Source organism: Barbatula barbatula (assembly GCF_947034865.1).
Source record: "Barbatula barbatula genome assembly, chromosome: 2".
NCBI classification, from domain to species: Eukaryota; Metazoa; Chordata; class Actinopteri; order Cypriniformes; family Nemacheilidae; genus Barbatula; species Barbatula barbatula.
The window spans coordinates 1,808,942-1,831,113 of record NC_136767.1 but is presented as its reverse complement, the minus strand read 5'-3'; the positions used below and the strand labels follow the sequence as shown (position 1 = coordinate 1,831,113).

Here is a 22,172-nt window from a genome sequence, read left to right as displayed (position 1 = left end):
ATGCTCTGGGTTATGTTTATAATCAGGTTTAGAATATCAGGAGAAAGGTCGCGTTAACCTCTGCATGACCTCTTACCGTCAGTGATGCACACACACACGCTTGAAACCTCCACAGTCCCATAAATACCTCTTGATTTCTGCCCCCACAAAAACACATGTGATTTTTTTGGGAGTCCGGCGTGTACCGCTGTGTGTTGAATCATGAAACACTGATGATGAGGAAATCAGCTGTCACTACTGGGGTCTACAGAACAAAATCTGCTTCTCTCATTACAGGGCTTGCTTCACTTCTGATCGTTTTACCACAGTCTTTTTCTTTAAAAAACTCAATATTTGCCATTTTTCTGTTTCCATGTCCCAGCAAGACTTTTTGGTCAGTATTTCTGATGTATTAGTTTTGTCTTCAATGTAAATGGTCAAAACTTGTTGGTGGAAGGTTCTGTATATCTAACTGTCTGTCCGTCTATTTGTTGTTTTTCATCCGTCCATCTATATATCTCTGCTTTTTCGCCCTTTATATATCCATCAGTCTGTCTATCATTCTATGTTTGTCTATCTATCCTTCTAAACATCTGTCTATCTGACTCTGTATTTTTTTCTAGCTGCCTGTTGAGTCATCTGCCCTTCTGTCTGTCTATCTGTCTGTCTAACCATCTTTTTGTGTCTGTCCTTCTGCCTCTCTCTGTCTGTCTGTCTGTATGTCTGCCTCTCTCTGTCTTGTCTGTATGTCTGCCTCTGTCTATCTGTCTGTATGTGTCTGTCTGTCTGTCTGTCTGTCTATCTCTCTCTATCTGTATGTCTGTCAGTCTCTATCTGTTGAGCCGACTATCTGTCTGTCTGTCTGTATATGTGTATGTGTATGTGTCCGTCTGTCTGTGTCCGCCTGTATCTATCTGTCTGTCTGTCTGTCAATCTCTCTCTATCTGTTTGTCTGTCTGTCAGTCTCTATTTGTTTGTCTGTCAGTCTGTTCAACCATCTTTCTAACTATATGTCTGTCTGTCTGTCCATGTATACACATCTTTCTGTCTGTCATCTGTCTGCCTCTCTGTCAAGTCGTCTACTCATCTATCTGCCCATTTGTTTATCTGTCTGTCTGTCCATCCGTTTGCCAATCTATGTATTTGTCTTCCTGTCTGTCTGTTGGACCTGCACTGCAGCACCCTAACTCCAACACTTGGAACACCTCGGCAACATCATAGAAATCATCCACAACATCCCCCGTCATTTTGGAATTTTCACATAAGACTCAATGATCAACTCGAGCATTTACTCAAGGAATTCATGGAGCAAGTACACAGCAAATGCACGTTCACGTCATTTTTATCAACAAACATTGTGCTCTCACACCATCTGTCTGAGCGTTGAATCTCTCAAACCTCTGTAACCATACCCATATCACTCCGAGACTTCACACGCTTTTCTTCTCAATCCTTTCCTTTCATCATCCATCACTCGGCAGGACCAGCCTACCCTGTAACAATCTATCTCCTCTCTTTCAAAGAACAAGGAGAGGGAAAAAACACTGGGGATTCTTTTGGTGAGGGAGGAAGTAGGTACGGCAGGTAGCAGCCGTCCAGTCACGCCACACAACAAACCCCTCTCTGTGTTCCTCAGCGGGCCGTTTCATTGGTTCACTGAGGGGGAGATGGAGGACACAGATAAGCCTGCCTATCAGAGAACAGAGGTTTAGACTTTGTTATTCTCAATATCTGCTCTCTGTTTTTCACAGGGCGAGATAGGTTCTCCAGGTCCAGTTGGCATCCCAGGCCTTTTTGTAAGTAAACCAGGTCCCTCTTTTTTTCATGTTTATATATGCTGTCCATATTCTGTTGTCATGCAAATGTAATAGGCCTTGTTTATGAAACACAGCAACCTTTCTGTGTAAAGGCCCATTCACAACTTAACAAGCGGATTGCTCTTAAATTTTTTAAACAATTTTTGAAATGGTTTATAGTTATTTTCTTTAGCGATCAATTGGATGTAATGTATCATTACACAAGAAATTTTAGTTTCACAGAAATGTATTTTGTTTGTATATCATTGTGTGCAGTGAATATTCGTTCATGCTTGTTTATGTGTCTTTAATGACAGGGTGACATGGGCCCTTCTGGAATTGTGGGTCTTCCAGGACCAATGGGACTGAACGTGAATAATTTTTCTACACATTACCAAATTGATATGGATCTCTTAAATGTAATAAATAAATAAAATATGGTGGTATGTTTTAACCTAACTTTCTAGGTTAATTTGGGTTGGTTTTCGTACATTTTTTACCCAACCATTTGTTTGAAACAACCCAAAATATAGTGTGTAAATTATTCATTTCGCTGGTGTCCTTCTGAAACCTTGTATCTCCGTATTTCGTTTTTTTTTCATAAATCATTTTTATAAGTAAAAAAATTGAAAATATTTTGAATCTATAAAAAGTATTAAAGCGTGCAATCATTGAAAAAGTTCAGTGTTTAATTTCCTGAAAAACAGCTAATTTGGACATACAAGGTTTCAGAAGGACAGGGTCTATACGTATTTGTATTTTTTGCTTTTTATATAGCACCTTTGTGCGCATTATTTGTATTAACTCTTTGGTGGTGTCACACATGCAGGGTGTGCCAGGAAACCCAGGGGAACCAGGACTGAAAGGTGATAAGGTGATCTGAATACTCTTTATTAGCTTTTGTCTTTTCTGTATTTGATTGCAGCAGTAGAGGACATTAATGTTAAAAAGTCTTAAACCAGCCGAAGGTATTCTGGTCTTCCATTGTCAAAACATGTAAGCTATACATTTTTATCAGAATGTGTGTTCCATGGGATTGAAATCCATCACCTTTGCGCTGCCAACACCAAGCTTTACAAGCTGAGCTGCACTTCCCAGAACTGTGCTTAAATGTTAGATTTTACCGCCAGGTACAAATTTTTCAAGGATCTGTTTTGGACTCCGATTCAAGTTTCTATGTCTACATAATCTCAGCCACATTGTAACATGGCCACATATATCTGGCGCACTTGACTAATGATGGAGATGAAACTCCTGAGGCATCCTGGCTTAAAGAAGCTTTTGACTTTGAGTCATCTCTTTTGACAGGGCGAAGTCGGGTTGCCAGGCCAATCAGGAGAACCTGGATTTCAAGGTGACAAGGTATTTGATGGCTTTTCTCTTGCACGTTTCTTCATCATCACAGTCGACGTATATAATGCATGTGATCGAGTGTGTGCGTTTGTAGAATGTGGATGTTTATTCAAGCATACCAAGGAGAATTTTGTGATAATTCATTGAATTTTCCAGGGCATTCAAGGCTTACCTGGTTTACCAGGCATTCAGGGGAAGCCAGGGCCACAGGTTAATCCATAATGCTTTTTTATTTATGATATTTTGCCATTGCCATGATTTATTCTGGCCTTCAGTCTTCAGCCGCATTAAAGCAAGCTGTCTGTCCCATCATTCTATTAGGGGGAGCGTGGCGATCCCGGGCCAGTTGGTTTGCAAGGTCCACCTGGTCCTGAGGTAATTGTGCTTTTTTTAATCGTTCCTTCATTTTGTGTTTATTTAAAGCACTGCAGAGGGAAGACCATTCATCTGTGCTTGTTTATAAAGCTCACGCAGTCCTCCTATAACTCAGAGGGAGAGAGTAGCCGTGACAGAGGGAGTCTTTTTTAGATAAAGTGTAATGAATGTTATGAATGCCGCTAAATTATGAAGACTGCGTCTGATTGTCATTCCCTTTCTCAGGGTTTTCCAGGAGATATTGGAGCTCCAGGACTGAATGGTGTTGAGGGCCCTAAGGTCTGAACCTTTTGTCTTTATTTTTTAACCGATTGTCTCAGGATTTAGCTGTTTAAATAATGCAATTTATTTCTAACCATTCTCAAAATCGTTTTGTGGTGCAGGTGACTTTGTTAACTGACAGGTCACTAACAGTGCAGTCACGAGCCAAACACTAGAGGGACTTGACATTGATGAAAACAAGTCAACAATACTCCATTGCTGCTATTGACCAATCAGAATCAAGTATTTCAGTGTGCTAATGTAATATTTTTGAATGTTCTTCAGGGGACAGCAGCAGCGAGAGGGATTCCAGGTCCTAGAGGAGTTCCTGGCCTGGAGGTACAGTAAGACCTGCTTATGCTCATCACAACACCAACTCAGTATCATTTTCAGCAACAACATAATCCAAAATCCATTTAAAAATGTGTTTGGATTGTACTTGCCTGAAAGAGAATCTCTCTCTCTCTCTCTCTCTCTCTCTCTCTCTCTCTCTCTCTCTCTCTCTCTCTGTTTTAAAAAGGACACAAACACAAAAAGGTTATTCCACACAAGGGTTGTTTCCAGACAAGTGTTGTCAAAACAAATATCTTAAAATGACTTACAATATTTAAAAATAAGTCAAAACCAAACATTAAAATAGGCTTAAAACTAAAAAGCAAGATATTTCTGTAACACTTTACCAAAGGGTGTATTTGTTTATTAGTTAATGCATTAGCCAACATGAACTAACAATGAACAATTCTTGGTTGATAATTTTAGCTTTTGCTACGGATTTTCAAAATGAAACGTTTAAAGTTGAGGTAACATGCAATGTCGTGCTTTCTGACTCGTTTACACTGTTGAACGCTCTTATGCTTGACATGGTCAACTTGCTAAAAACGATTTGGACGCATGACGTAGTATTTCTGTGCTTGATACACTCCCCCAGCACTCCAACTTGTTTCGTAACAGAGATCCTATTCCTTATATTGGTCAATTCTCCCAGAAATGCACGGCAAGGCGATAGAAAGAGCCCCCCCAGGCGCATGGATGTTATATAAACGGTGGACGTAACCCATAATTGTGTGCTCGTGCTGAAGTTCCATCCCCCTGCCTGCCTCCAACTGCTCGTGTTTTTCCGGAAACAATTGTACAGCTGTATTTATTTTTAATAAATGTGATCAAACTAAATACTCTTCGAAGAAACGACGTATGCAATACTACTGTAAAGGTACTCAAGATTAATATGAGATTGGCTGAAATTGTGCGTGATACATAATTTTTAACTGTTAAAGTGTCATGAAACAAATTGAGCTGTACTGGTCCACATGACCTCCGGCCCAACGAGAGCTCCAAATGGCCATCCATTTGAAGGATCATCTTTTAATTTCCAAGATAACTTGTCATTGGTGGGGAAAGAGTTTAAGATGCATATTCTATTTAGATTTATAACACGCTTGTTTTAAACCACAGGGCGATCAGGGCCCAACAGGACCAGCCGGACCTTCAGGACTGGAGGTGAGTGCTCTCATAATTCCTTTAGGCTGGATATACGAACATGATACTGTGACATTGGCATTGTTTCCTGAAGCTGGAGGAGACCAGACTCTTTCAAGCAAAGCTTTTCATGCTGCTTTACGTTTACAGTTATAAGCTTCATTCAGTGTTTTACATTTGAGATATATTTTGCTTCATGTGACATCTAATAAAAAGCCATCACAGACCAAATGAGTGTAAACATCACTGCTGATGTACTGTATGTTAGGCCCCATCACCATAGATAAATGGCCAGTAATATACATTGTAGACCGAAGTATTTATTGTAGCTACGAAAAGTTTGAAATGAATCCAAAGCTCATCCTGCAAACAGCTGCACACATACCGCAGCGAGAAATGATGGCAGTTAAGCGATGACTATTAACACAGATACTGAATGAAACTTTGCCACAGGCACTTATGTTTACGCATGTGGCGACGGCTTATATTCGAAGCAACTTACAGTGCTTTTGATCTATACGTTTTTTCATTTGTGAAATCCTTGACAAAAAGACAAGAGTTTATTTAAAATTAAATAGAAAGAACTCATAGTTTGAGGCTAAAGTGTCTAAAGAGTTGTTTACCTAATGAGGGCAGAGAGGTCAGACATTAGCTAAGAGCTGGCCTGAGAAAATCCATCTAGTCTCCAACGTAAGCACCTTTGGAGGAGACAAATCCATTTCCGAGGGCTTATTTAGTGAAATTCCTCCCTCTGGGAGCGGATACGTTGCTGGATGGAGGACTTTGGCGTCAGGAGCGGGAGCTAATGAGATATCAGAGAGGAGCTTTAGAGAACTGGGAGTCCAGTACTATGGGTCATTTCTGCTTTCTGTTCAGGGCAGACCGGGGAGGAAAGGTTACCCTGGGATTCCTGGGGAAGATGGGATGAAGGTATGATATTGGTGCCAAATAGTAGTGCAATGCTTCCAAATGGTTTTGCTTCAAGGCACACGATTTTATAGTGGACATTAAGTCTCATTTTCAATAAAAACAAGTCCTTAAAATCAGGCATTAGGCCAAACAAACTGTAATATCACATTGTTTGAAATTACACATTGATTCTTTTGTAAATGCATAAATAGTAGATGTTGTTGATGTGTAAATGTTTAACTATAAGCCATGTTACCATGCAAAATTGAACATAAACATGCTTGTTTCCATGCTTTAATTTGTTAATTGGAGATGTTTATGAGTAAATTCGCACCTGAATGAGTTGATGGTTTAGTATAAATGATTAACCGTGTTGTCTTTCTGTAGGGCGAGCCCGGGACTACAGGAGGGGCTGGGATGCTTGGTGAGAGGGTAAACGATTTTTGCACATTAATGAGATATTTTTGTCTACATTTTCTGCCGGTCGACATACAGCATTTTTTTTTAACAGGGTCTTATCGGTTTCATTGGGCCTGTTGGAGAGACGGGGCTTGCTGGAGAAAAGGTCAGCCTTTATCAGCCACCTTTAATCTTGTTAAATTCAGATTAATCCTGACAATCCTTCAAATACTTTCTGATGTACGCAGGCATCTGTTTTCAGCTGTTGAAAAAAAACACTGACTTAAATTTGGCTTAAAGATGTACTTTACAGTCAGCAATAAACAGTGCTCGTGACATATTCCCCATCTGACTAGTCCACATCTCACCTGTTCTACATCAAACCGACATTTGTGTTTTCTTGCGCAATCATCTTAGGTTTTTGTTATTGTCTTTTCTGTTGCTCTAGCTATATTTGTGGTTCTTGTGTTTCAGGGGGATCGTGGTGAGATTGGTCTTCCAGGGCCACCTGGAGAAAAGGGCTCAATGGTAGGCAACATGTCTAGACGTCGTCTCTGTCTTCAAGTCCATCAGGGCCTCTAATACCCACTTAACCTTTAGTCACAGACTCACAGTAACCCTGCACAGCTACAAGGGTTGGCAAGTTGACTCGTGTGGGAAAATGCTCAATCAGCCGTTTTCCATTCGTGAGATAATCAGAAATGTAACAGTCATTTCCTTTCAATGACATAAGGAAATCGTAGCCGTTTGCGGCGCCAAAAAAGTGGTTTGGGAACAATGTCAAAGTTAAAACCAAACTCAAGCCACTCTAAAGACAAACCCAAGGGCAACATTTCTGTCTTACCACAAAGGTTTGTCATCGTTTCAACGGTTCCTACATGGTTCCAAACTCTCTGTATGTGTTTGGTGCCCATGACAATAAAACATTTGTGAATTGCATGTAAAGCTTTTTAACACCTTGCAAGCAAACAACAGCTTTTTATAATATAATAAAAGTAATATCAGAACCCTGTAATGTAGCCTATACAAGAGCCAATTCCTTTTACATCTCCACTATTAAAATGATTTCCGTTCCTTGTCCCTTTAAAAAAAAGTATTAAAATGATTTCCTTTCCTTGTCCCTTTAAAATGCAAGTATGTTCATAGCCACACAACTGCCACAGAGTGCAATGGAAGTCTAGCGACAAGTAAAAACACACCAAACGTGCTTTTAAAGATATTAAAGATTGTTGTTTGTTTTAGGGACACCCAGGGTCTCCAGGTGAAAGAGGACCATCTGGACCACCAGGTACACCAGTAAGTTCATTTTATGTATCTAAATTGTTCGTCTAAATCGAGTTGTGCATGGGGACAGTTTTAGCTATACACCACAGGAAAACCAAACATCTACAAATACAAATGTTTACACTGCTTGTGTATGATGTTTCCACACATGATAAATGTTTGACAGGTGTAAATTTGCTAAATTTCATACACTGGACCTTAAACCGATTGTTTTTACATCAGTGTTTTGAAATGATTCATCATCACTTTATTTATGCCTTGTCAGCGCCGACAGCCCTCTGTTTAGCATGTCACATAAAGCACCAGAGCGCTCACTGCGAGTCCTTTACCGGACCCTTTTCCCCTATCTCTGTCCATTTCTTTCCTCGCAGCTCTGTACTGTCCCATCCCAATAAAGGTGTAACAGACCCTAAAATAAAACAATTTATTTACGCCTCGACCCTTTAGACTATCAGCATAATAAATCACACAGTTTCAGCCTCAGCTTTCAGCTGTTTTTGTATGACTTTTTGTTGAGTACGGTCTTGCGTCACAGTACTGAACCACACATTTTACTCATTTGTTTGTAGAAAAATTTTAATTATTGATACATTTATTCCTGGATCATTAGCATTCATATGTAACGTTTTGCATTTGGCAGACACTTTTATTCAAATCAACTTGATGCGTTTTATCTATATGAATAAACTAAATGAAAAACCACAACACTCTTCGTGTTCCCAAAATGTTGGCATCATGCGAGCTTTGTCTGGAAATGTCTTCTGGAAGCACTCTGAGAAGGACGGAGAGTGCAACAGAACACAAACATAAACACTGGCCTTTGAAGGGCACAGCTTTCACCCCGAGTTTTGTAATCAGGTCAAGTGATGTTTGTTTGCCTGCCAGAGACTCCAGCTCGTTTCTTCTTTTCTGTGTTCTCCAGGGGCCTCCCGGTTCCAGGGGACTCGGTGGCACCAGGGGACCCAAAGGCCAAAGGGTAATACACGTGTTTTTGATTGTCAGTAAAGTCCTTGTGCAGATGTGGGGATCTAAATGATTTCTCTTAGTCATCAACTGGATTAAACGGAGAGCAAATGTATGATTTCTTCTGCGAAAGAGCCATAAATCTCACAAATGTCTCCATCTCAACGTCATCACAAACGGAAATCAGATTAGGAAAGTCTGCAATCAAAAGTCAATATTATCGAAGATCCTGATTTGAAACCCCAAATCTTTCCTCGGATTTATCCAAATCCAGATTATTTTACCTCTACAATCTACGTTCATTTTACACCTCCATACTCTTCGTGGATTTCAACAATTACAGTCTCATTTTCTTATGCGACTTGAGATGTTCAGTTGGTACCTAAATGAAACGCAACTTTATTGAACTTTATTCAATCTTTTGAACTGTGAATGAGAACAACATTTGGGGAACACCGTTCATACTGCACAAATCAGATTTGTTTATTCTGTCTGTAGGACTCACTTTGGGATGTTTGTTAAAATAGTGTAGTCAAATACATCTGTGTGCGCATCAGTTGCCATAGTAACACCTTAAGCATCCGCAAACAGTTAGAAACATGAGCAGTAGCTGACATTGTGGAAATGAAGCATTGAAAGTTGGACATTTTTCCTCTATTCATTACTAATATTAAATAATAAGAATTACTCTGATTTTAAACCACATGGATATGTGGTTTGGATCAGGTTTGTGAAAAAGTCAAATCGCATGCGTTTTTATTTTGCTGTCTTATTTTTTCTTGCTGACTATCCGGGCAGACGAGTGAAATTACATGAACCATCATCAGGATATTAAATCTTAGTCTTTTTAGATCTCACAACGTTTTGTAACCTCTCTAGATTAATTAAATAAGTTAAAAGTCCAATGTGTAATTTTGCAATATAATATGCAATATAAAATACATAACTACGTCTGTCTAAAGACCTTACATAATGAATCGATATGTTTTTATTACTTTAGAATGAGCTATTTCTATCTACATACAAACACAAACATCATGTCCCCTCGCAGGGAATCCGTCATGTTGTTTCTAATGTAGCCATACAACACCATAGTGCTTTAAAAGGGGGGACGAGGGGTGGAGTGAGCCGTTGGTTGCAGTTCCCAACTTCATCGCTAGATGCCGCTAAATTTCATACACTGGACCTTTAACCGATTGTTTTAACATCAGTGTTTTAAAATGATTCATCATCACTTTTTCTTCATATTATTTCATTTAAGCATTCCACACTTTAGTTTAGTAGCCGAGTTATTGCGTAATAGTGCTTCTGGCCAAATCTGTGAGTTATGATAATGTCTACAGTACAAAACACAATGAATCTGGAGAAGTCAACACATTGGAACAGACCCACCGTTTATTTAGAATAATACTAGTTTGTCATTAAGACTGTTTATAGACGACTGTAAAAAATGAAATCCAGCTGCAGTTTGCATAGAGGTTCTTTAGAAGTGAAACAAAACACGTGCCACCAACAGTCCGTTCGGGAATCAAAGCACGTCCCGGGAGATGAGGGCCAGCGAGGGCCCATCAGCTGCAGAGAATAGCAGAATTCTGTGAAACTCGTGTTTTAATCATTCGGTTGTATGCTTTTGGTGGGAAGTGATAAGAAACTTGAGGATTGTGATGTCAATTTTAAGATTTATGATCTCATGTGACGAGAACATCTGCTGAAAAACATGTCAGCCACAACTTTTGCCACACCCACTCTTTCCAACGTCCCGCCCCTACAAAGTTAAAGTATGAGAACGGGAGCATCTCAGTTGTCAAAATGGCATTTTGGCATAATGTTTTAAAAGATGAAATTGGACTACAACACCGTTTGCTTCCTGCTTTCCATATATGGGCAGCGTTGCGATTGCACAAAATGATTGACAGAACATAAAGTACGTTTCATCCCACTAGACCTCGAGCATGTCATGTCATTCACAAATTATATTAATTACTTACTTCTGTGACGCACTAAAGAAGATGTTTTTGTTGTCCATGCAATGGAAGTCAATGGGGGTCAGTGATGTTAGGTTACCAATGTTCTTCAAAATATCTACTTTTGTAGAAGAAAGAAAGTCATACAGGTTTGGAATTTTAATTATAACCTTAAAAAAATCTAAAGTCTGTTTCAACCTGATTCAGTCCAAATGTTGTGATTCGCCCCTTAAAGGTCAGAGGTTTCCCGACTGGCATGATAGAACAGAGGCGTCAGTGTGCGGTGGAACCCCACCGCATGTCTGTTCTTCAGCGGGAACTATGAAAATATCCCAATTGATCAGCGTTTCCAACTCGGAAACAAAGAAACCCCTCAAAGTCATGAGAAAGCACACAGCTGCGTCTACACATTTGTCATGAAGCCTATGAATAAACACAATGGAAAATCATGACTGCTTAACATTTTGACTGAACTTCCATGATGTAAACACTTAATGTTTCACAGAAAGCTGTCGTTATTCAGGGTTTTTTGCCCACGTTGTGCTTGTGGCTAAAGTTTGACCGCACAAACTACTCGGAAGGAGTTGCCGTAACAGCATTTCTCATCGACTTTGTCAACCTTTGACTCGATGGTGTAATGTACATCTGGTACAGTAGACAGTCGTTGTAAGCACTCTCGTTCCTCTCACCCTGTACATCACCCCCAAAACTGGAAATAATATTTGTGCAAGTGGGCCCTCTGCTGTTCAATGAAATATTGTTGCCATTGTCTGTTTATGTGCTCTATGAATGCCAATCCCAACTCAGTGTGTTTTCTTTCTGAAGGGTGCAAGAGGACCAGATGGATCAGTTGGGGAAAATGGGTTTAATGGAATCCAGGTAAAACGTCCAATGTAGATGTATTTTCAGTCATGAAGTTGAATATGACACCAGAAGTTGAATATGACACCAGACATGTCTTATGGGCTATTATCTTAAAGTGATAGTTTACCCAAAATGAAAGTTCTGTCATCTCTTGTCATTTCAAACCTTTGTGACTTTCTTTTTTCCGCAGAACACAAAAGATATTTTTGGTAACGAACAACAAGGGCACCCATTGAAGAACAACATTCTTCAAAATATCTTCATTTGTGTTCTGCGGAAAAAAGAAAGTCGCACAGGTTGGAAATGAAAAGAGGGCGAGTAAATGATGACAGGATTTATATTTTTATCACTTTGATTGTATTATTGTATAAACATTTTAGGGCATTTATGAAACGAAGATTTTGGTTCCAAAATGTCCGAACGTTTTCAGAAATCGTGTTTTTTTGTTATGTTTTCAAATTCTAATTGTGTTCGTTAGCTGTATTTATGAGTTATTTATGAGTTCAATATAAAAACAAACCAACTGCAGATTGATTGTTATTAATTGGAATGCACAATAAAAAAACATGATTTTTAAATGTATTTTTTGTTTATTGTTTCGACCAATTCGTTGTTTTGGGGTGTCAACATCGAATAAGTTTAACTTTGGGATATTAAAAAAAACATGATATAAAAAATGATGAATAAAGATGATAAATAATAATTGTTGTTGAATGATTTCTGGTTTGGTCTTGTGTCCGTTTAAAAAATATATATATCGGAGAAACATAATGCAGCTCTTAGACCGTTTCATTGGACCTGACCCCCAGTTAACTTCCGGTTTGTTATAGTGTCTAATAATATAACTATTTATATATTTTTTTAATGTATGTTAATATTACTTTTTATATGTTTTATATAATAATTGTATTAAACAAACAGAATTTTGTACGTTCCTTTTATTAAATTAACAATTTGTTGAGTGGGTCCTGGGGTTGCATAAGACTAGACTAGTCTTGTCACCTATTTGTTTTCTACTGGCACTCTATTGTTCGTGAATGTGTACTGGAAGTTAAGTTGGGGTCACAAAGGTTTGTTTATGTTGTGAAGATAAAACCGTCTATATGATTGGATCATTGAAATCAAATCTCTGGTACTTTTGGAAGAGGAGGTATTTTTCCTCACCACAAAACAAATAACATGTGAAACACATAAAATGGTCACACATCAAACAACTCGGCACAAAACTTCCATTAAACTTTCCAAAATACATAGTTTTGGTTTGAATTAACCAGAGGCGGATTTGATAAGAAGCTGCAATGGAAAACTTTTGTAACTCTTGTTTGTGTTGTGTCTGTTTTCTCCAGGGTCCCGATGGGCCACCAGGAAAAGAGGGTTTCCCTGGACCGATGGTATAATCATGATATTTTTGTTTGGACCAGCACTTGTATATCACATCACATTTAGATGTCAGTCTGTATAGTTTGATTTGTTTGTTTCTGGGTTCGACTTACTTTATTGATATTGATGACAAATGTATATTTTCTACGGCATGTTGCTGCAATGTAATGAAAATATACTATGTGATAAGTCACTGAAATCGTTGTCTTATCTGTATTAGGGTCGAATTGGTGAAACTGGTGAAGCTGGACCAAACGGATTCCCAGTGAGTAAATGAAGTACATAACTGTTCTCTATATATGCATTGAAACCGTTAAATGTACATAAATCTCTGTAAAATCATTCTCGTTCCAGGGTGTTCAAGGACCAACTGGGCCTCCCGGAGCAAAAGGGATTTTAGGTGAACCTGTAAGTATGTCCTGTAAATACATTTCGTTGCACTGTACTTGTAATTGAATCAAATCAAATCAAATGTCCTCCGGTTAAGGTTAGCTAAAACAACGTCCACATGGTGGTTGGCTCTTCATTGACACTGTCAAATGAGCCACTGTCAGGACTCTGTCCTTCCTGTCTCGAGTTCTCTAGCTCACTGGGCAGAGTCATGACATTGCCACGTCTTTCGGATTTCTGTTGTGTTATTTGTGGAGACACGTGGCTTTATGTTGTTACTTGGCGCCACGTGTCCTCCTGTGATGTCTCTAACCCCCGCCCTCCTTTCTCCTGTAATTGTTTCATTCCCATCATCTGCTCTGTGTTTCACCCTCGTTAGGGTTTTATTCCCATCACCTGCTTAGTTGTTCAATCTCGTTAGGGTTTCATTCCCATCACCTGTCACCACTCTCCCCATGTAATTACTCCTCGTTAGTCTCTCCCTTTATATAGTCCCAGTTTCCCTCTGTTCAGTGTCGGTGCATTGTTTATGTTTGTTCTCAACACTTGATGTCTTGCGCTCACGATTGTATTCCATGTTTCTTGTCTTGTTGGATTACCTTGTTTCCTGTTTCAGTTTTGTGAACATTTTTCTATTCAAACCTTGTTTTGTTTTGTCCCCCTCGTGGGAAGTGTTTGTTTGCTAGTGTGTTTTTGTGCATGTTTTTCCCCATCGTGGGTCTTTTCATTTAATAAGTGTTTACGTTAACCCTTCATCTGCCTGCATCTGGGTTCTGTCCAAGCTATATCGTGACAGCCACAAGTCCTGTAAGATCATGAATTGCTCAGCAGTGTTTATTTCATGTTTTCTTTGAAGTTAAAGCAAAGTCAAATCAAACTTTTAGGAGACATTATTCACTTTTTAACTGTGGTACCAGTGCAAGCCAGGGCTATATCACCAGCCCGGACGTTTTGGCCTGAAAATTTAAATGCAATGAACTTGTTCTCAGCGTTCAGACATTCAGTTTTGCCCTGTGTTGACTCTCTAGTTGTTCATCGCTGTCTTGTGTCTCCTAATAGGGCCTGTCAGGGCCTCCTGGAATATCAGGTCCATTGGGTGAGCTTGGAGCAGTGGTACGTTTTTTTCAAGAATCTCCAGATATATGCGTAGATTATACTGTGTGTTCTGTTAAGTGCTATACGCAAGTTTCATATTGTCTAAGATAAATACATCAATATTGTCTTTAGATATGTACTCACGGAACCATTGAAACATCATGGCAGTCATGATTTTATACCGAAAACATTCAGGATCATAATAAAGATAATTCTGGTTTTACCCAAATAATAATTTTAACACCGGAATCAATTTATTTGTATTTAATTTTGCGATATGTCTGAGTTGTAACCGATATGACAAGTGAGTAAACTTGAAATATTCTGAAAAATAATTTAATGTTGTATGTGATGTTTTCAAATGCATGAGGAATTAAAAGGCAAAATAATTATATGTTGGTATCACTTAATTTTACAGTCCTGTTTTCCATTTACATACTGTGTACTTGTTACAATAAATATAATAACTGGGTAATAACAAGGTACTAACCCTGAACCTACACTTACACGTGTAGTTACCCTATACTAACCAGTACTTTTTCTTAGGTAAGTACACAATAGGTTTCTGTACAGTAAAAGAAAGTGCAACCGAGATTTTTATGTTTTTATTCTGAAAACATGGTTAAAAAATTTGTTAAATAATAAATAAATAAACCTTGTTTTTGATGCCTAAAATTTATTTGTAATCATGTTTGACATCCCAACATTTCGTGAGAATCACCCACTTAATATGTTCTTACTGTGATCCATTTTAAGTACAGTATAATTAACTTACTGTACATGCTTTATTGTGTTCCATTTTAACTACATATACAGTATAATTACCCTTACTGTACATGCTTTATTGTGTTAGTAAGTGCACTTACTGTAAAATCAAGTATTTCCCATCGCGCATCTGCCATACTGTCCTCACTGATCTTCAAAAATACCGTCATCATTCCCTGATTTATCTTCTGCCAATAGACTTCTGCTCCCGGGATTCAATAAAAACTCTCAGACGGTCCTGGCTTTGCTCATTAGAATACTTTCATCAATTAAAAACAAACAAGAAACAGATTTCGTAGCAACTCGTCACTTTGTTTCTAATTAGCGGGTCATTACCGCCACATGTTTTCTGAATGAAGGATAATTTCTGTGTGAATCGAAAACTGTAGCAACGTTCAGAAATCTAAAGTTTCATCCTCATTTGTGTGTTGTTTTGTGGGACAGGGTCTGCCGGGAAAGGTTGGGGAGCAGGGCTTACCAGGTGAACCAGGAGAGAAGGTGAAGCATCTGTTGTGTCGTCTAATACTTGGTCCTGAATTCTGATTGGTCCATTGTGGACATAATGTAGTGATGTCATGCCCTGCACTTTCATAATAAGATTACAGTGATAACATACAGATTTCTAATACAAAGCCTGTCAGATCAGATCAGGAAAAATCTTTCAGGAAGTTGTCGAAGTTGTGGGTTTGATCTCAGGGAAGAAATGTGTAGCCATCTCTGCACTAAGAGCCACTTTTGATATGTGACCGTGACACATTTCTGATCAGTTCACTTTTTATACTCTAAACATTGTGCTACTTGATTGTTGATGTTTTTTTAATTCAGGGTGCGATTGGATCTTCTGGGAATATGGGAGAACAAGGTCTTTTTGGACCTAGAGTACGTCACTTCACGCATTACTGTCAACAATATTTATTGTCAATAAATATTGATAACAATAGTCTTTAAAACAGTGCCGATTTTTAATAAAGCTTTTTTTTAATTTAGGGAGACTCTGGTCATGATGGGGAGGCTGGTCTGAGCGGTCCTGATGGTGCCAAGGTCAGAAATATGGGAAACTTCTACCTCTTGTTTTTTTAGTAATTTGTTAGTGTTGTGTTTATGTAAAATTATGTTTATATTCTACTGGGATAAATACTGACATTGTATTATTGCTTACACCTTAAATCTGTCCTAACCAGCTTTAAAGCTTCAAGTGATAGCCCCACCCATAGACAGACATGATTGGTCCAAATTTGCCCACACTTTTGTATATTAAACATGAGATGTGTTCTGATTGTGTGCACATGCTCATCTTTTCTTGTCATTGTCTCTAGGGTGAAAAGGGCGATATAGGAATGGAGGGTGAAACAGGTGAAAAGGGAACCATCGGATTTAAAGGAGAGGAAGGACGTCCTGGAGATCCTGGCGTGACGGGCATCAAGGTTTGTGTTGTTTTTGTGTCATTTTTCGAAGGTGTAAAGAAGAGTGTCAGAAGAGTTTTTGACACGTTTCAGCTGTTTTGACTGGGAGATCAGCTGGCTAAACACTATAGCGTGATGGTATAAGCTTATTTTCATTTGTATGGCTGGTCAGAGCATTGTATTGCTTTTATGGAAGATGTTGGTGACACCAAAAAGAGAAAATATATGGCTCCTTGTGGTGACTGTGATTGATCATAGCTTTATTTCATTTCAGGGCCCTGAGGGCAAACCTGGAAAAATTGGCGACAGGGGAAAACCAGGCGAGAAGGTAATGCCAAACGTGTCATTCATAAATACCATCTTAGATATCAGTATATATTGTAAATGAATAAAAAACATTCAACATGTATAGTATAAATGATGCTTAAATGTATTTCAGGGCAGCAAAGGTCATCAAGGTCACCTTGGCGAGATTGGGCCAATTGGAGAGCAGGGCGTTACGGGCTTCATCGGGCCAAAAGGAAGCAGAGGAACAACTGGATTCATGGTAAATCTGTTGTTTTTGTAGGGTCATTCGGTTCTTTGTTTGCAGTATCGTACCGAAAACATAAAAAAAGAAATTATTTGGATTGCCAAACACAGATCACATGTTATGGAAAGCCTTGCGTAACATCACCAGGAACGTTATCCTGAGAACCACATAACGTAATATGTGCACAGTAAATCTGATTTTAGTGTATGCTTTTGTATTTTGCAGGGATGGGTATGGTGCTCTATAAAATGATCTCCCTTCTCACGGTTTTTATTTATAGGGTGCTCCTGGGAAAATGGGTCTGCCGGGAGAACCGGGTTTAGTGGGATATGAAGTAAGTATTATTATGGATACGCCTTTTAAGACTAGACTGTACACTCAGAAAAAAACCCATAAAATGAATACATCTGATAAACATTATGTGAGGATTTTATGGGTTAATAAGGCTTGTTAGGATCGATCTGTCTATGCTCAAACTCGTGCACTTTTTATTTATTGCGTTGTTTGCTTTAGGGTCACCAAGGAACACAAGGTCCATTGGGATCCCCAGGACCGAAAGGTGAAAAGGTAAAAAAACAAAGAACTGTTTTCGAAGCGTAAGAATTCTAACTAGGATATCTTATTTTGATTTGTGTAATAAATAACTAACAGCATTATATTTTATGAAATAGAATTCTTAATTTTCACTGTTAAATCTAATTCCAGCCATAAACTTCAGTTTATTGATTTTGTTGTAACTTGCACAACACATAGTCCTGTGTCGAACTCTAAGCTTTAACTAAATTAATAATGGTTTTCTTGTAATATAGGTCCTAAAATGTATTTTGGTGTCATTACATTTTTTAGGGTGAGCAAGGAGATGATGGGAAGGTCGAAGGTCCACCTGGTCCACCAGGTGACATCGTGAGTCAGTCCGCTGGATTTTACTTCACGTGTTGTTTGTCTTGAATATTGTTTTGGATGCCAATGTGATGATGAATGTGTTTGGTTTACACCGGGATTCAGGGGCCTGTCGGCAACAGAGGAGAAAGAGGAGAACCGGGTGACCCTGGATACCCAGTGAGTCTGCATTGTTTTAGATACTGTAGCTTCCTAAAAGGGATAGTTCACCTTCAAAATGAAAATGATGTCATTATTTGCACGCCCTCTTGACGTTTTTCTGCAGAACACAAAAGAAGATATTTTGAAAAATGTTGGTAGCCATTGGTCCCCTTTGACTTGCATTGATTTTGTGTCCATACAATAGAAGTCAATGGGGACCGACGGTTTTTGTTTACCAACATTTTTCAGAATATCTTCCTTAGGGTTTCGCAGAAGAAAGAAAATCACACAGGTTTAAAATGATGACAGAATTTTCATTTTGAATGTGAACTATTCCTTTAAGCTTTTTTAAATACTTGTTTTTAGAAAATGTCAAAGTAGATCATTGCTAAAATATCTTCAGGGTCAGGAAGGTGTGCCAGGTGAAAGAGCAAAACCGGGTGCTCCTGGACTACCTGTGAGTGAATTACTTTTCAAATTGACAATCGAGATTTATGTTATAAACTTTTCTCATAGATCTTTAACTCATATGTCCTGTATATAACCACAGGGACATATTGGACCCAAAGGTTTCTCGGGCCCCAAGGGATCCAGAGGCTATAAAGTAGGAATTTTAACGTATTCTTAATTAAATTTTTATTTTATTTGTCAAATATAATGGGAATGTATGGCTCCTATTTTCAAATACAATAATAATAATAAATGCCTATCTTATAAGTTGAATGATTGATTTTATTCAGGGTCCAAAAGGCAAAAACGGTCTCGGGGGTACATTTGGGGGTCGAGGGTCACCTGTAAGTAAGTTGAACTGAATTCAGTGACGTTTTGATAAAACACACAGCTGATTCTGACATGAAATTGATGTTTTCCTCTCTCAGGGTACCGTTGGTCTTCCCGGCCCTAGAGGAGTAATTGGTCGCGAGGGTCTCGAGGGTAATCCTGGGATCGATGGACCTCCAGGGAAAGATGGTGCTCTAGGAATGCCGGTAAGGCAGTGAATGAAATTCCCAATATTAAACCTCATAAGGCTTTTGTTATTTGTGATGTGTTTGTTGTTTCAATTGTTTAAACATTAGGGTGAGCATGGAACCGATGCTGAAGTCGGAATGCCAGGAAAACCAGGTCCTCAAGGTGAAACCGGTGCGCAAGGTTTGCCAGGAATTCAAGGATCTTTTGGGCCAAAGGTATCCCACTCTTGTGTTACATCATACACTTAGATAATGGCCCGTTCTTTGAGCGTGATGATGTCACGATTATCTCCATCTGTGCCAATATTAGCTGGCTTCAGATCTTTTTCTGTTTTGTGTTTTAGGGTGAAAGGGGCCTTCCTGGCCAAATCGGACCTCCGGGCAAGAGAGGATTTAATGGAGGGATGGGATTTCCTGGACAACAAGGTGAACGAGGGTTCAAAGGGCACCCTGTGAGTAATGTTTCTCTGTTGAGAGAATATTTTATCAAATGTTTTTCAGGAAAAAACTGTACATTTTAAATTATTAAATACTGTGTTGTCGTAGTTGAAAGCACTTTTTAATAAGTTTTATTGGTTGGATATTTGCAAACATAGAGGGGACTAATAATACTGAAAATGTAAAGCACGAAATATGGAGATAAACGATTTCAGAAGGACAGCAGCACTATAAAGCCACCAAAAGAGTTTTCCCATTTTATTATAGCTTGTATATTTAAAGGGACAGTTCACCTAAAATTTCGCCCAAAATTTGAATTCTTTCATCATTTATTCATCATTTATTCACCCTTCTAAGCCTGTTTGACCTGACAAAAGAAAATATTTTCAAGAATGCTGGCAGCCAAACAACATTGATCCCCATTGACTTGACCCCATTGACTTGACCCCATTGGTTGACCACATTGACTACCATATTGCTTTATAATTTTCTTTGCTCTGTTGAACACAAAATAGGATATTTTGAAGAATGTAGGACAGCAAACAGTTCTGGGGCACTTTTGACTACCATTGTCATTTTCCATACTATGGTAGCCAATGGGGTCCAAGAACTGCTTGGTTTTAAGCATTCTTCCAAATATGTTTCTCTTTGTTCATCAGAACAAAGAACCTTATACCGATTTGGAGCAACAAGAGAGAAATTCATGACAGAATTTACATTTTTGGGTGAACTATCCCTTTAAAAGTGATTTGCTGAATTATATCAACTGTTTAGAAATATGCTTTAGACATTCTAGAGATGACGTTTCTGCAGAGTTCAGTTCCTCTCTTCATCGCTCTTTCATCCCGGACATTTACTCTAGCTAATAAAGATATTTCAGTTTATTTGAAGATGACAGGTGGAGCTGGAACTGAACTCTGCTGGAAGTGAGATCTCCAGGAGCCTGTCGGACGACCGCTGACTGAGCCGCATCTGTTTGCTTACATTCTCTCATCTGCTTCTCATTTCAATGTTACATGAACCATTTTAAGTTTTAGTTTGGTCTTTTTAACAATTAATGGATGACAGACATTCCTTAAAGTGATAGTTCACCCAAATTGAGAAATTCTGTCATGAATTAGCTCTAGTTGTTCCCAACCTGTATAATTGTTTTCGTTCAGTTGAACACAAAAGAAGATATTTTGAGGAATGTAGGAAAACAAACAGTTCTGGGGCACTTTTACAGCTCCCTTTTTGGGGGTTTTCCACTGGGTACCGTACCTAGTACCTGATACTTTTTTTAGTAACACCTCGGGTGAGGTTCCAAGCGTACTGTACCGATTGGGCAGAGAGAATCATTACCAGCTTCAATCCATTTGCAACACACGAATACCAAATCTTTATAGTAATATTGCCATTTCGTTACATATAATATAGAGATCGTGACCATTAATGCGATGCTACAATAGCTTTTCCTCGCGCGCCGTCGAGCAAACCAAAGGATCGTTTTCTGTTCTTTGTTGTAAGATTTCCCAAACTCTCTGGAATTGTAAGCAGTGTTTTCTTTTGCTGCCATCGATATGCTCCGTTACTCCTGTGTTGTGCGTGTGTTTATGTCGCGTTCACAATGATGCTACGTCATGTTTCCTTAGGGTGATGCTGGTGAACGAGGGCTTCCTGGAGTTTTTGGTATATTTGGACCACAGGTAAACTCCCTTTCCTTATTCCCATTATTTAAGATTGTCTATGTCCTAACGGATCTGAAAAGTATCTTCAAAAGTAAAAAGAAAAGTATTTAATGTTTTTTACATCCAACAATGTGGAGATTTTAGCTGTGTATTTACGAATAAAATACATAGGTAATAAAAACATAGCGTTTCATTATGTAAGGTCTTTATACACCTCTGAAGACATAGTTATGTATATTATATTGCATTTTTGTCAATAGATCCTCCAAAATATCACACACAGTACCTTTAAGAATTGCCTGTTGAATCTAGCATGATATTGATAATCTATCTGTTATTTTTTAGGGTCCACCAGGAGACCTTGGGCCAGTTGGCATCCATGGCCCGAAGGGTCCTCAGGGTTTAAGGGTAAGTACCACTTTAAGAACCATTACTAAAGCGGAAATGAGATGAATAAAATACTAGGTGTTTCTTATTTTAAGGGGATGCAAGGAACCATCGGACCAGTCGGGATCATTGGGCCTAGCGGCAATCCTGTACGTACCATTTCAATCCTTCATTTCGCTAGCGACGGCTTGTGTCTACGTGTTTCCGTAACCTGCAAAAAAATATTTTCTGTACAGGGGCCGCAAGGAGACAAAGGAAGTAAAGGGGAAATGGTAAGCGTCTTTTTTGGAGAGCTTAACTTAAAATATTGTGCATGGGTCACAGCCAGTGTTAGACTGCCATGGGCGATGTCATTTCCTGCTTTATCTTCTCCATTCACTGACATTGCTGAGAGGAAAGCCACAATCAGATGAGCTGGAAAAGCCCTAAAAGTTTCTTAAAGTGTTTCAAGTTTATGGTATTTGGATATCCATTTAATAACAT

The 22,172-nt window shown here is 38.7% G+C and overlaps 1 protein-coding gene across 2 annotated transcripts in view; it reads left to right on the top strand.

Moving 5' to 3' along the window:
* The window catches only part of col27a1b (collagen, type XXVII, alpha 1b), a 62,650-nt gene that overhangs the window by 36,406 nt on the left and 4,072 nt on the right, over positions 1–22,172 (top strand). Inside the window, exons 14-53 of one of the 2 annotated variants that reach the window (XM_079477268.1) lie at positions 1,731–1,775; positions 2,093–2,146; positions 2,605–2,649; positions 3,084–3,137; positions 3,285–3,338; positions 3,450–3,503; positions 3,729–3,782; positions 4,050–4,103; positions 5,217–5,261; positions 6,117–6,170; positions 6,537–6,581; positions 6,661–6,714; positions 7,023–7,076; positions 7,791–7,844; positions 8,755–8,808; positions 11,585–11,638; positions 12,970–13,014; positions 13,224–13,268; positions 13,358–13,411; positions 14,453–14,506; positions 15,698–15,751; positions 16,079–16,132; positions 16,241–16,294; positions 16,570–16,677; positions 16,931–16,984; positions 17,096–17,203; positions 17,469–17,522; positions 17,702–17,755; positions 18,035–18,091; positions 18,194–18,247; positions 18,633–18,686; positions 18,780–18,833; positions 18,970–19,023; positions 19,108–19,215; positions 19,306–19,413; positions 19,542–19,649; positions 21,267–21,320; positions 21,648–21,710; positions 21,785–21,838; positions 21,926–21,961. In XM_079477268.1, coding sequence (XP_079333394.1) covers positions 1,731–1,775; positions 2,093–2,146; positions 2,605–2,649; positions 3,084–3,137; positions 3,285–3,338; positions 3,450–3,503; positions 3,729–3,782; positions 4,050–4,103; positions 5,217–5,261; positions 6,117–6,170; positions 6,537–6,581; positions 6,661–6,714; positions 7,023–7,076; positions 7,791–7,844; positions 8,755–8,808; positions 11,585–11,638; positions 12,970–13,014; positions 13,224–13,268; positions 13,358–13,411; positions 14,453–14,506; positions 15,698–15,751; positions 16,079–16,132; positions 16,241–16,294; positions 16,570–16,677; positions 16,931–16,984; positions 17,096–17,203; positions 17,469–17,522; positions 17,702–17,755; positions 18,035–18,091; positions 18,194–18,247; positions 18,633–18,686; positions 18,780–18,833; positions 18,970–19,023; positions 19,108–19,215; positions 19,306–19,413; positions 19,542–19,649; positions 21,267–21,320; positions 21,648–21,710; positions 21,785–21,838; positions 21,926–21,961 — 2,370 coding nt within the window. Of the gene's footprint in view, positions 1–1,730; positions 1,776–2,092; positions 2,147–2,604; positions 2,650–3,083; positions 3,138–3,284; positions 3,339–3,449; positions 3,504–3,728; positions 3,783–4,049; positions 4,104–5,216; positions 5,262–6,116; positions 6,171–6,536; positions 6,582–6,660; positions 6,715–7,022; positions 7,077–7,790; positions 7,845–8,754; positions 8,809–11,584; positions 11,639–12,969; positions 13,015–13,223; positions 13,269–13,357; positions 13,412–14,452; positions 14,507–15,697; positions 15,752–16,078; positions 16,133–16,240; positions 16,295–16,569; positions 16,678–16,930; positions 16,985–17,095; positions 17,204–17,468; positions 17,523–17,701; positions 17,756–18,034; positions 18,092–18,193; positions 18,248–18,632; positions 18,687–18,779; positions 18,834–18,969; positions 19,024–19,107; positions 19,216–19,305; positions 19,414–19,541; positions 19,650–21,266; positions 21,321–21,647; positions 21,711–21,784; positions 21,962–22,172 lie in introns of both variants that reach the window. The other variant, XM_079477267.1, reaches the window with a different exon arrangement.